General features: G+C 31.2%; 1 protein-coding gene across 1 annotated transcript; it reads right to left on the minus strand.

Annotated features, from left to right (window-relative positions):
• Nucleotides 1–3,145: 3,145 nt before the first annotated feature.
• Nucleotides 3,146–5,057, minus strand: LOC107884148. The gene is made up of 3 exons (XM_016805691.2): nt 4,475–5,057; nt 3,524–3,785; nt 3,146–3,250 (listed from the first exon to the last, which is right to left on the minus strand). Exons 1-2 carry the CDS (start codon nt 4,837–4,839, stop codon nt 3,542–3,544), a joined length of 609 nt encoding a protein of 202 aa, XP_016661180.1. The 5' UTR covers nt 4,840–5,057; the 3' UTR covers nt 3,146–3,250; nt 3,524–3,541.
• Between the last annotated feature and the right edge of the window lie 8,597 nt (nt 5,058–13,654).

The raw sequence follows: 13,654 nt of genomic DNA on the forward strand, positions 1-13,654 counted from the left end.
AGAGGAGCGATGAATGTATTGATTTGATGTTTTTTTTAAAATTTTTTTTGTGTCTGTCACCATCGTTTGGGGCAGTAAAACTACTTCGAATTTCTTAAACAGTATCATGTTTGATGTCAAAGTGAATCTAGTTGGTGCTTTTGGAGGTAAAAATTTAAAATTCCCAATAGTTTTCAAAAGCACCGGGAAGAACAACATAAAAATTAAGGAAAAACGGGAATTTTTACACAAAATCGTATTTCGACAAAACAAATTTTGGTGTTTGGTGTAACTCTAAAACAAATTAAAGTAGATACATGCAATTAATAATGGTTGTTTATATTAGCATTTTGTATACACAATAAAATTTTGATTTGTTTTGAATGTTTACGGACATTTTCAGTGTCAAGTTTTTTTCCTATGAATGTCAATAAAAATTTATTTGTTGAGTAAAAAAGCTTGAAAATTTAATGCAAGTTTCCTAATATATTGTTGCAATGGAATTTGAAAAATATTAAAATCCACAGTGAAATTTTTTTTTTTTTATAAGCATTTAAAGTTCAAATGTTGACAAAACTCGTAAAAATTACGAAAATGTGCAAATTATTTTGAGTTAGAATATCATCATTTTGTTTTTAAAAAACTAAGATTTAAAAATGTAATACAAGATTCCTAATAAGTTCGTCTACCTTTATCAAAAAAAAAAAAAAAAATGTCTACTAGAAAGTAAAAAAAAATGCTTATGTGCATTTGGAGTTTATATTTTTACAACACAAAAACTAATAACTGTAAATACATGAAAATGTCATTAAATGTTTGTATTTTCATTTACTATACACACCATAAAATTTTGAAAATATTTGTATTCTTTTTGAGCTAATAACGGACAATTTCTAAATTCAATTTTTTTAGTTTTTTTTTTCTATATAAAAATCAATGCAATTTTATTTGTTGGGCCAAAAATGTTGAAAATTTAATGCAAGGCTCCTGATATATTGTTACGATAGCAGTTAAAAAATATTAAAAATACATAGGCATAATTTTTTTTATAGCATTTAAAGTTCAAAGTTGTACGGCATTTACATTTGTATTCAGTAGTTAACCACGACTGCAGTTGCAGTTTGCCGCTCGACGTATGGTCGTTGTCCGACGAAAAATTACGATCGATGAACGAATTTGACTATTTGACTGTTCTTATATAACTGCAGCTTCCACCTGGAAGTGCCCTCTGCAAAACGTGATTAAAACGTGTGTTTGGTGTTTGAAAAACGACCATAATACATCGGCTATACATTGAAATAAAATACCGGAACGACGTAAACGCAGTCCGACGGCCGGTCGTGATTCTGAGCGTCAGTTGTACCAAAGAATATATTATATTATTATTTTATTTAATCTGTGGTTGTATCTACACACATACATCTATACTACGCTATGTACGTTGTGTTCTGTATTGTATAGAAATATGTGATTGGGCACCAACAGACGAATGCATAGACATCGGAATAGACAAAGTGGTCGTGATAGTCATCGTTATCACTTATATCGTCATACCACAGATATAGACAACAGGTTATTATCTATAATATCTGTGCGTCATACGTATATGAAAGCTTTGACGAAAATCGTGTGTTTAGTTTTAGTTGGCCCGGTGCTCGTGTAATTTTGTCCTCAAAAATACACTCCACGAGATCAACAATCCCGCCCATCTGTAAATCAACCAAATTTGATATATTTATTTTAATTAATCGCCGAAAATATTCGACAGCTCGGTATTACTTTCGACAGTACTCAGTCTTTTAATATCCCAATCTCCCACTTTACAATAACATGTTTTTTAAGAGGACGTCGTACCCACATAATATAGTGATGTCTCCGTCTTATTAACGCAACATAATACCAAAATGTAGTCCAAGCTATTTTTGATCATGAACACAAAACTAGATTTATGCATAATATTAATATACGTTTATCTAATTGTGTAAAAGTTTTATGGAGAAAAAAGTGTATTGTTTATAGGTCTGAATTTATGTTTAACTTTTAATATTAATATAAATAATTTTAGTAATTAATTTTAATCACATTAAATTTTTTAATTCAGATTGTGCTTAAAGTTAATGAATTTTTTCATTTTATAATATTTTCTAAAATGTTAAATTTAGTTATTTACTATAATATGTATTGAATTTATATTAATTTATTTCTGTTATTTAATATGATACTTTAAAATAGAAAAATGCTCCTTTTTTATTCATACCAAAATTTATTTTTACATTATATTTTATTTATATTCTTAAGAACTGCTCCACCCGCAACAACCTTTGTTTACCGGGGGTGCTGAAATATTATATTTTCATTTTATATTTTAACGTAAAAATATTGTGTTATTGCAAAAAAAAATAAATTTATATTATTATACGTGCATAACTAACTTAAAATTAATATTTTTTAATTAAATTGCAATGTGACTTGTAAAAAATGTTTCACTTTCCAAAAAAAAAAATTATCGACATCTGCACACTTTATGGGATGTGATAGTTTTTCCTATAGGGCATGATGTTAGCAGAATACTGTTAAGGTGCAGATCTTATTTAAAAAAAGACAATTTTAAGTATATTTTATAAACTATTTTTAGGTATATCATTATTCGAAATACGCAAGAGTATGTACCATTACTACCTAAACCTACCTAGAATATACCTACTTACATCTGTGTACCAAATTAGACATGTCCGAGGCAATAATTAGCCAAAAATGTTTTGTTTCTTGAACGACGACCTATTATTTATCGTACAATATTATACATATTGTATGTTATTTTTTTATCATAAACCTTAAAACTTGCAAATAACACATTAATTATAACCTTATTCTCAGTTGTAAGCGTAGTATATCTGAGATTATGAAGATGTTGAACTCAGCAAAATTCGTTTTTGTACCAATGTTGTATTTGCGTGTATCTCAGAAATATTATGAAGAAATAAATGAGTCGACAATATTTTGTAAAAGAGGAAACACATTATATTTATTTCTTAACAATATTCATATTATATCAGTCTTGTTGATTAATTGTTTAAGTCATAAAACAATATAAAAAAATACATGTATCATAATTAATGTAGTAGGTAATTTAATTATGAACATTTATCGTTAAAAAAAAAAAAAAAATACTTATACAAAAAAAAAAACAAAAAAAACATTTAAGGATAATAATACATTTAAATTAACATAAAAAAAATCATTGACACTCGCATTAATCTTGCTGGAGGTCCTAAAACAAAAAAAAACATAAACGACAAATAAATAATCATGATATTATTATAACATATTAGAATGGGGAAATAACTGAATCTAATTAGTCGTGTGGATAATTTCATAAACGAAAATAATTATTAATTTAATATCTAGCCGATTGCTCAACGTGAGTTATTTCATGACAATAAAATAATAAATTGTTGTGCCCACCCTCGTAATGAAATTTAATTTCAACAACATGTTTGTGTTGTATATATTGAGAGAATTGTTATTATTAAAATATACTAACCTTTCAATATTGGCGTCGTTAAGAATTTCTTTTAACATTAGATTCAAAGTAGTCCACTACCATGTCGATGTTGTAGGCACGCAGGACCGATGCCTCAATTAGGCGAGGCTCCTGCATACCCCTCCATTTTACCAGGTAAAAAATTTCCTCTGGAATACCTATGAGCACATGGCTAATAATGGCTTCCGGCTGTAAATTCCATGCATATCCGTTAAAGGTGATCCCACGCTCGAACGGTGTAAGTTCGTACAATTCTTGTTCACTGTTGGCAGTAAACATCGATCGTTAGTTAGGCATACGTACAATGTGAAAATGACAGTGTTTCGCGATATTTTCCACAGATGTCTATAATATTATTATAGGTATTCGCCCCGTTGCGCATAGGAAATAGTGAAGTCATATTTCAAAAGGTTATAACAAATTATTATGTCCGCAATATTGCTGGTCAATATACAAAATGTATCTATTATAATTATATTATAGAAATCCGTGAGATTTTCAAAAAGGAAATTTCGACGCGTATCGATACGTTTATGCCGTTATGTCGCACGAGTGTAGCGCTCGATTTCCAACCGATACGCACTAATACACTCGAGCGGTGTATCGTGCTCGAAAATCCGGAAAGGGTGTCGGAACACTAATAATATTATTGGTGAGGCTAGGCTAGTTAACCACGTTATGGCGGACGACGACAACGACGAGAACGAAAATTGACATAAAGTCATCGCGCGCGCTCGTACCTATTGTACCCGTTGTTGTCATCCGTTACCGCCGCGGTGTCCTACGTGAATCCGACAAATCCGACTAAAAAGAAAACAGCCATTGTACTCCGTCGCATCGTATTGCGACGGTACTGCATGGTCAGAATAGAAATCGTCGGACTCACCGGATTTAAGTAGGACGCCGCGTTAAAAATTAAATATACGCTATAATGATGTTGTTGCAACTTACGCTACAGGTTGACGGTATCGTCCGCGCCTCGCGTACATTGCCCCAGGACGTCTGGCCCTGGATCTCCTGGCCAATTGTGGTCGTAGATATCGCCTTTCGGTGGTAATGACCTCTTCAAAATCGTCGTCGTCGTCGTCTCTCCTGGTTGACGGCGGTGTCCATAATTCGTCAGACTCGTCGCTCGAGCTCACCACCGGAACCCATGGTTGAATGGTCGGGTCATTAAGCATCGATGACGCTTCACTGCTCGTATCGCTGTTCATTGATTCTTCTTCATCGTCGCTTCGGTTCTCATCCGTTTGTACTTCTTCTCGTTCGACAGTTTCGACTTGTTCTTCCGGGAGGTGACGATATAAACTAGGCATGGTTAGTATTTAAGGAGCGAGATGGGATCGTGATCGTTAAAAAACTTAAATTCACCGAGTGACGTCTACAGGCAAGGTACCGTAACGACGAGTAGGAAACGACTGATCTGCTGACGGCGAGCGCTGTTCTTCGATGGCCTCGGACCGACGGTGCTGCCGAAACGTAGGCGTCGACAATAATCGGGACCAATGAAACGTCGTCGCGCACTGCCGCCGCCGCCGCCTCCACCACCACTACCACCACAACAACCACCACCACCACCTCTTTAGGCGCTCAACGATTTCGAACGCATACAAAGCGTTAATATTATTATACATTGCATTATAAAATCGAAAAACGAGAGATAAGTTATATTATACTCGAAAAAAAAACATTTTATCATTTGTCACGTACGCCATAGTATAGTTATTAACTCGGCGGTCGTTGAATAATATTCGTTTTTGTTGATATTATAATTATTTTTTACAACTTACTGCATTTCACATAATACAATATTATACTAGTTTTATATATGTATACTGTACAATACTTAGTTTGTCGTTTAGATCGATGTATGTGAACACGCATGCGTCGAAAAAACCCGACTGTTCCCTTTTTCACGGACGCGTCCGGACGGCTAGATGGCACGTTGATAATTAATTTCATCTGAGCGATTTGCGAGGAGAAGGGGGAGGGGGGGCTCACAGGTTATTGGAATCAGAATAACATTCCACGAGAACGTTTAGCTACGACACGTGTCGTACTGTCGCTCCCGCGATCTTCCGTGATGTATACGGACAACATACTATATTATGGGTAACAAATTTTCGTTTGGCTACGGTTAATAAGTCATTGTGTCGGCTTTAAGATTATTATGTAGAGTGAATTGATGACCAAAGGCATGTTATATATTATGATATTATTTTGATGTGTTTAGTAACATTCCGAACTAAAAAAAAAACAAAATAAAAAAAAATTTTTTTGTTTACAAAACACTCACGTAAGGATAGTGTTCACACTGAATTTTTTTATAACAGTACATAGGACAGAGAAGTAACACAATAGAGTAAACCTTTGGCGAACATAGTTGTGACACGAAATGCAAAATAATATAGTTTTCTTTATTAATCTTCTTTTTTTAAATTAATTGTTCGTTAATATTGCTGTCCACTGGCCGTAACAAAATGAGCCGTTGGACGAGCGCGTTTGACATGCCTGCTTTACTTTATTGTTTTAACCGATGGAATTAGTCTATCCGCCAAGAATAGAAATCGCACGCACTCGCCGCACTCTTAGATAAGTTAAGAATGTATATCTATGGTCGCACTCGCCGGATTTACTTTGGACACGGCGTAATGTCGTGTCGCCGTCGCGTCGCTGAAGGACGAAAATCAATAATATTATTATCAACGCGAGCCGATGCGCGGTGGACACGAGTTACCGTAGTAACCGTGTAATTTACGAAGATCGTCTTTTTACATTACAGCTGAAAATAATATTTTTATGTTAAGAGGACGCTACGACCGCATGCGTTGCCTCCGTCTTACAAATGCACAACATAGTAAAACCTGTTTTTCGCAGGACTACTATGCTCCCTCTGTATTTATAGTAGAATATCCAAAATTCCACAACACATAAGGAACAATTTAATCTGTGTCGTAGCGTTTTTGTTTTTTTTTTTATATAGCACTTACCAATAGTTTTTAAATAATTAAACGAAAAAAACAAAAAAAACTTCGAACTAATAATTTTAATTATATTAATGTTATAAAAATAATAAAAACGCTACGATACAGACAAAGTTCTTCTCTGTGCGTTGTAAAATTTTAGTAATTCTACTATAAATACAGGGGGAGCATAGTTGTCCCGCGCAAAACAGTTTTTGGTATGTTGTTCATTTGTAAGACGGAGACCACGCATGCGGGCGTAGCGTAGCTACTCCCCTCACACTGTCGCAGTCATTTTAAATTCCTCTCATATGCTCATTGTCAATAATATAACAGATTGTATATTATCTTCTAATAAATGTTAAAAAAATATATATATTTATTATACATCTTAAATAACTATCTATCTGTTTATTAAAACTGTCAAACTGTGTCCGATATTTAAACGATTATAGCCAGTTATACTTAATAATAGGTAGTTATTATAGGCATTTTAAAAATACGGTTGACCTCATAATTTCGCCTCAGCTGCCGGCCACTCCGTAGACATACACGCTTTCACGTGAATAATATTATCGCGAATAGTTCAAATGACTGTCGCAGGCTAAATAATAATAAAATAGATATTTATTAATGGAATATCTGTTATTGTTTCACATGATGTTACTAAATTTTATGATGGATTTATTTATTTTTTAGTGTTATATTATTATGGCCGTTTAAATGATACGAAAGTAGTGCTTTTACTTTGTGACTATAAATAGGACCAAATATTTTATTTTAACGCATAAAAATTATATTATAACAGGACATGGTAACGATGACAGTGTTGTAATAGCCAATAGGTATATAAATAGTATAAAAACAGAAAACTCTATGGATTTGACGAACTCTGAACCGCAGTCGACCGTTTCGGGTTCGGTGAATAACGTTTCTTACTCGACCGGTATAATTAATGTTATCTTAAAAAACGATTACAAATCGTATAGATAGAAATTGAATAATAATGTTTTGTGTTGTATTCGTTTTGAAAATGCTGTTTATACCAGTGACGTCATTCGAGGGCAAAGTTTGTGCACTCGTCTGATATTTAAAAATCAACCGGTGAAAAAACATATTATAATAACTAGGTATTTTTTTTTATAATTTTAAGGACATTTAATATTACACCGTTGGTGAAAGGAAAACGTCGCTATAAAAAATATTAATATTTACGGTTATTAAGTTTGAAAAACTAAATATGCGGGTATAAAACATATTTTGATGTGAGCGATGAGCGGTTAACGAGTTTGGCGTGTGAAAGAACAAAATATTACACCTGCAACCGGCATAAATTATTATGTAATTTTAAATGGGGGCTATAGGTAGGTCCTTGTACTATTCCGTCGAACACAATAACGCTGACATTATTATTTATCTATATTATACAGGTATAAGGTGCCATGACATCGATATGACATTTAAATTACGCTTATCGACATCAGTTTATTTTAATTTAAATTTAAATTTAAAAAAAACATATTTATTTCATGTTTTTTACACTGTTGCACAATATCTATATTTAAACGATTTTTATATTATAATTTCTACCAGATTATACGACTTACTATAGCCGTGTAGAATCGTTATACGCTAGACTGTAAAACTGCCATATAAAACGTAATAACCTACCGACGAACTACCGATATTATTGACTATTGTTGGTTATTGTTGAATTAAATTTCAGTTAAAATATAAATTGATTTGTCTACACACTTTGTAAAACAATAATTGTTTTCGATACGAATCTTTGACTTAAATTTTTAAATTTTATTATACACATTATAAAAATAATTTCATAGATTACTTGCAATATATTGTTTGCCATTGACAGATAGATTAGACACTGTACAAATTATTATTTTATATTATGCAATAGGTATTTGGTATTCGTTTTAATACTTGTTGTAGCTGTTTGCAACGAGAAAAATAGTGACAGTCCTCTGTCACATTTTGAAAGAAAAAATGTTCAATACATTACCTGCTTTTACTAGAAGTTCATTGTCACGATAACACCTGATTTAATAATAATAAATTAAATTAATACCTATTTATAGTTTTTACTTTTAAAATTTAATATACTGACACGTGGACGTGGCGTGGGTAAGTGTCAATGGTGTGATTGTTTGTGGCGTTGAGTGTACGAATAAAATTATATTATATTATTATACCTGCAACTGGGCGCTGCAACCTGCCAAATAATAGTATAATAGAACATATTATTCAATGCGAGCTTTTATTGTTTCCCATTATTTTTCTTCTTTTAATTATATTATAAATATGTGAACATGATAATATACAATTAATATTGTATGTGAGCATGTACATACCTACGCGACAACAATAACAATATTATAGTATTATAATCACATACAATTTTCTATTTAAACATACTTTTTTTCATCCCGATGATCAAATGACACAATACAAATTCTAAAAACCAAACAACTTCTCTTCATTTTTCTATGCGATGAGCCGATAAGTTGTTCGGTTTTCGTCTATCTACCTTTATGGTATCGTAATCACACAAGTGTTCGGTTTTTGGACGGAACCTATTAATTAGACTTATATATTATTTCTATTATTTTGTTGTTTCATAACGTTTTTTGTGTATATTTTACTGTTGTTATTGTACAGTGCTAATTTTGTAAAATTATGTTATGGGTCCAAAATCCGTCAGGCGGTTAACAATAAACAAATACAAATGAAAATACTTACAATTAACGAATCTACAGTGGAGAATATAAACTGTGCCCGAATTAAGTGTTGATGTTTAATTTAATTTAAATTTTAAAACGGGTTACAGGTGGGTTCATGAATAATTTATTTTTTTTTGAATTCATGATTATATAACTGGCATTAAAATAAATATAATATAATGAAAAAAAAACTCTTCACTCAGACGTACAGCTTTTATTCTCTCCTCTAGAAATATAATGTATACCTAATAAAAATATTATTTATTCCTCTAATGTCAGACAAAAATATTTCGTATTAAGAATCCGATAATTACCTATATTTGATTTGATACGCCAGGGCATAATTTTCGATTTTGACATTTGCGTACCATTCATTGCGCTAATTCAGTTTTTAAGTGAGCTATGAGCATTTATAATTTACATTTATTGTACACGCTCTAACTCACTTAAAAACTGAATTATCGTAAAAGAACTTCCAACAAAATACAGATAATTTTCTTACCCTCAAGTTTCATAATAGGTCGATTCATTTTAATTTTTAAGCTAAGCGCATATAATTTGAATATCTGAGCGTAAATTTGGTATGTTACGCGTTTGTAATACGGAGACAACACATGCGGGTGTGGCGTCCTCCTAAGGCAGTGTTGCAATACTTAAAAGAGCTCAAATAAAAAATCAAATAAATTAATTAAGCCGTGAATGCAAGGATAGATTTTTGATTCAGTGGATATTTTAATTAATACACTGGGCGTTAGAAATATCGCCCAGAACCTACCTATCCATAGAATAATACAATGCAAGAAAGTTACATCAATAAATTGAGTATTAGCCGAGTCATAAGCGTTTAAACAGCGAGAGTCGTATTACTCCCCTAAAATCGGGTACACAGTAATCGGCGGCGGCAAAATTATGACGTCACGCGTATTTTTCAAATGCGCCATAACTGGCTAAATGTTAGACGCTAACAGTTTTTAGCGGTATCTCTGTTTTCGTTTCACTTGATACTATATTTGAAGATAGCCTTATTTTTTTGAGTGTTATGGTCCTGAGGACGTCGCAACCGCTGTGTTGTCTCCGTTTTACACACGTACGGCATAGCCAATTTTCGTTCACTAGTTTCGATAGAGTGTGGTCGATTTTGATATTAGAGTGAATTGATATATTATTAAACTTTAAAGCAACAACATTATCTGTGTTCTCTCCTTGGTTTTTTGCGATATTTTAATTTTTAATTGAGTTATGAATTAGTAAGACATTAATATTTAAAAATGATCATAGTTCACTTAAAAATTAAAATATCGTAAAAAACCAACGAAAGAACACAGATAATTGTGTTACCTTAAAGTTTGATATAATAGGTTATTCACTCTAATATCAAAACTAACAGCACACTATTGAAAGTGACAAACAATAATTTGCTATGTCGTCCGTTCGTGACAACACATGCGGGTGCGACGTCCTCTTAAGATACTACACTAGTTGGGTCCCGTTTTTTTTCAGTTTTTTTTAGTTATAAGTATTAGAAAAAAATAGTATGGTTGTAATATTATTAATATTCTGTAAATTTCTGTGAATATTCAATTTACCTAATGGCTAAAAACTATTATTATAAATTATTATTTGTTAACTTTTATGATATATAATATTTTGGATTATTATTACATGAGTTACTAAATAATATGGAAAAAATGTAACTCGTTACTTAAGTTAGTCAAAAGTAAGAGAAGTTCTTTGAAAAAGTTTAAAAAAAAATATATAATTTTAATTCTTATATCTATTTTTATAGTGTTGTTTATTATACTTGTGTATTAACAATATAGATTCCATTATTTGTAATTATTAGGAATTAATTTACTTAAATCGTAAATTATTTGTAATTATTTATGTGTTGTGAGTCTTATTGTATTGTTAGATATATGTTATGTTTTCTATAATATTTAATACTTTTTATAAGGTCATAATATTATGTTGATTTTGATAGTTAGCATGCAATTTTTTTTTCAATGTCTCCCAGTGACGATTCCTTAAGATATCCACTGCAGTATACTTATTTGGCCTCAACTCGTTTAATTTCATTCACTATTTAGTCAATGTTAACATTTATTTTACAATTATTCATATGCCTATTATGATTATCTACTTTGATATAAACTCCATTATGACGCGTTATTTTCACTGTCCGACGGATAGATAAGTGGAAATTGAGACCGTCTGTTAACATTTTTGTTTATTATAATATGATTACAATAAGATATAATACTGTACACACATTGTCAGATACACGAAATAATTATACAGTATACCAGTGGATATTTTAACTAATGTACTTTACTTAAACGTGATTTAGGTAGATTAGTTCATTAAATTGATCAGTTTTTCGTTCGACCCATTAGTGTATTTCATATTTGACATTTTATTTTGTGTTATATATTTTAGTGTACTTAATCTATGATAAATTGATAACGTTTAGATTTGGGTTTGACAGCGACATTATTTGTTCGATGTGAATAAAAACATATACACCGAAAAGCACTCCAAACAGTCTGAACAATAATTACGAACCTAAAAAAACAACTAAAACTACCTATTCCAAAAGATTATATCGTTGGAAAAAAAATATCAGACCGTCCACCCCAATATTCAGTATATATTATTATTCAGGTATTATAATAACGTTTGTATATAAGACGGCCATTTAATTGGGGAAATAAACGAATTCACTAGTATTAGGTACAACGAGTAACGAATGAATTAAAATGTTAGGTACCTACCCACGTTAATAAGCAACTCGACACTAAATAATATTCGTAACGGTTATAAAAAAATGTCATCGGCGCACCATTTTTTTTTCTCTGTCTGGGCCACACATAAAAAACACAAGTTGCACCCAACACTTGTTTTACTGATTTTTTAGTGAGAGGGAAAACTACGCATAACAAAAAATTAATATTATAATATTTTTGAGGGTTCAACAAATTGATTTGTTTAAATATATTGCCTCAATTTTTCTACTCTGCGTTCCCTGGCCGATTTATTGTTATATATAATATTATGTATCACTCTACAGGTTATTGAAAATATACCAGTGCTGTAATATACACAAAATTCACGTATAGTAAAAAGGTTTGGTGACGAAATTCACTGACGGCCTCGTATAACTGTATACTTGTTTATCATTTTATTACTGTTAGACCTTGGACGCATACATACTATGTATGCTGTACGTATTGTATACATATACCGTTAGTCCCTAACTTCTTAGAAAATTTCTATACGAATACCCTCTGTCAGTCTTCAGACCTTCTTAAAATTAATGGACACTCGTGTAGTTACAATAATAAAATAATATAATAGAATAATATGGTGTGCTATATAATATGGACTACCATAGGAAGTTTGCACGTACCTACAAGTCGATAGCGCAGTATTGTGTACACAAATATTTTTTTTAAATTAATCTGTGGTGTAGGAATTAAGTTAACTTACCGTGACAATAAAATGAATGAACTCATAAGACATAAGTTACTAAATAACATGGAAAAAATGTAACTCGTTACTTAAGTTAGTCAAAAGTAAGAGAAGTTCTTTGAAAAGTTTAAAAAAAAAAATATAATTTTAATTCTTATATCTATTTTTATAGTGTTGTTTATTATACTTATATATTAACAATATAGATTCCATTATTTGTAATTATTAGGAATTAATTTACTTAAATCGTAAATTATTTGTAATTATTTATGTGTTGTCAGCCTTATGGTATTGTTAGATATATGTTATGTTTTCTATAATATTTAATACTTTTTATAAGGTCATAATATTATGTTGATTTTGATAGTTAGCATGCAATTTTTTTTTCAATGTCTCCCAGTGACGATTCCTTAAGATATCCACTGCAGTATACTTATTTGGCCTCAACTCGTTTAATTTCATTCACTATTTAGTCAATGTTAACATTTATTTTACAATTATTCATATGCCTATTATGATTATCTACTTTGGTATAAACTCCATTATGACGCGTTATTTTCACTGTCCGACGGATAGATAAGTGGAAATTGAGGCCGTCTGTTAACATTTTTGTTTAGTATAATATGATTACAATAAGATATAATACTGTATACACATTGTCAGACACTCGAAATAATTATACAGTATACCAGTGGATATTTTACCTAATGTACTGGGCGATAGAAATGTCACCCAGAGAAAACTTTTTGACGCCTAGTAGACGATATATTTAATTATTACTGGGTGACAATGATTTTTTTAAAAAAATTTCGATGTTTGGCATTATTATATAATTTTATTTATTGATTATTAATTATTATGTTTAATTTTGTATTTATTTATGACGTATATAATTTCGGTTGACAAAAATTTATTGAGAATGGAAAACCCACGTGATCGTTTACCCGCGTGCCCGTAGATAC

Source organism: Acyrthosiphon pisum, chromosome X (assembly GCF_005508785.2).
Source record: "Acyrthosiphon pisum isolate AL4f chromosome X, pea_aphid_22Mar2018_4r6ur, whole genome shotgun sequence".
Classification (NCBI taxonomy): domain Eukaryota; kingdom Metazoa; phylum Arthropoda; class Insecta; order Hemiptera; family Aphididae; genus Acyrthosiphon; species Acyrthosiphon pisum.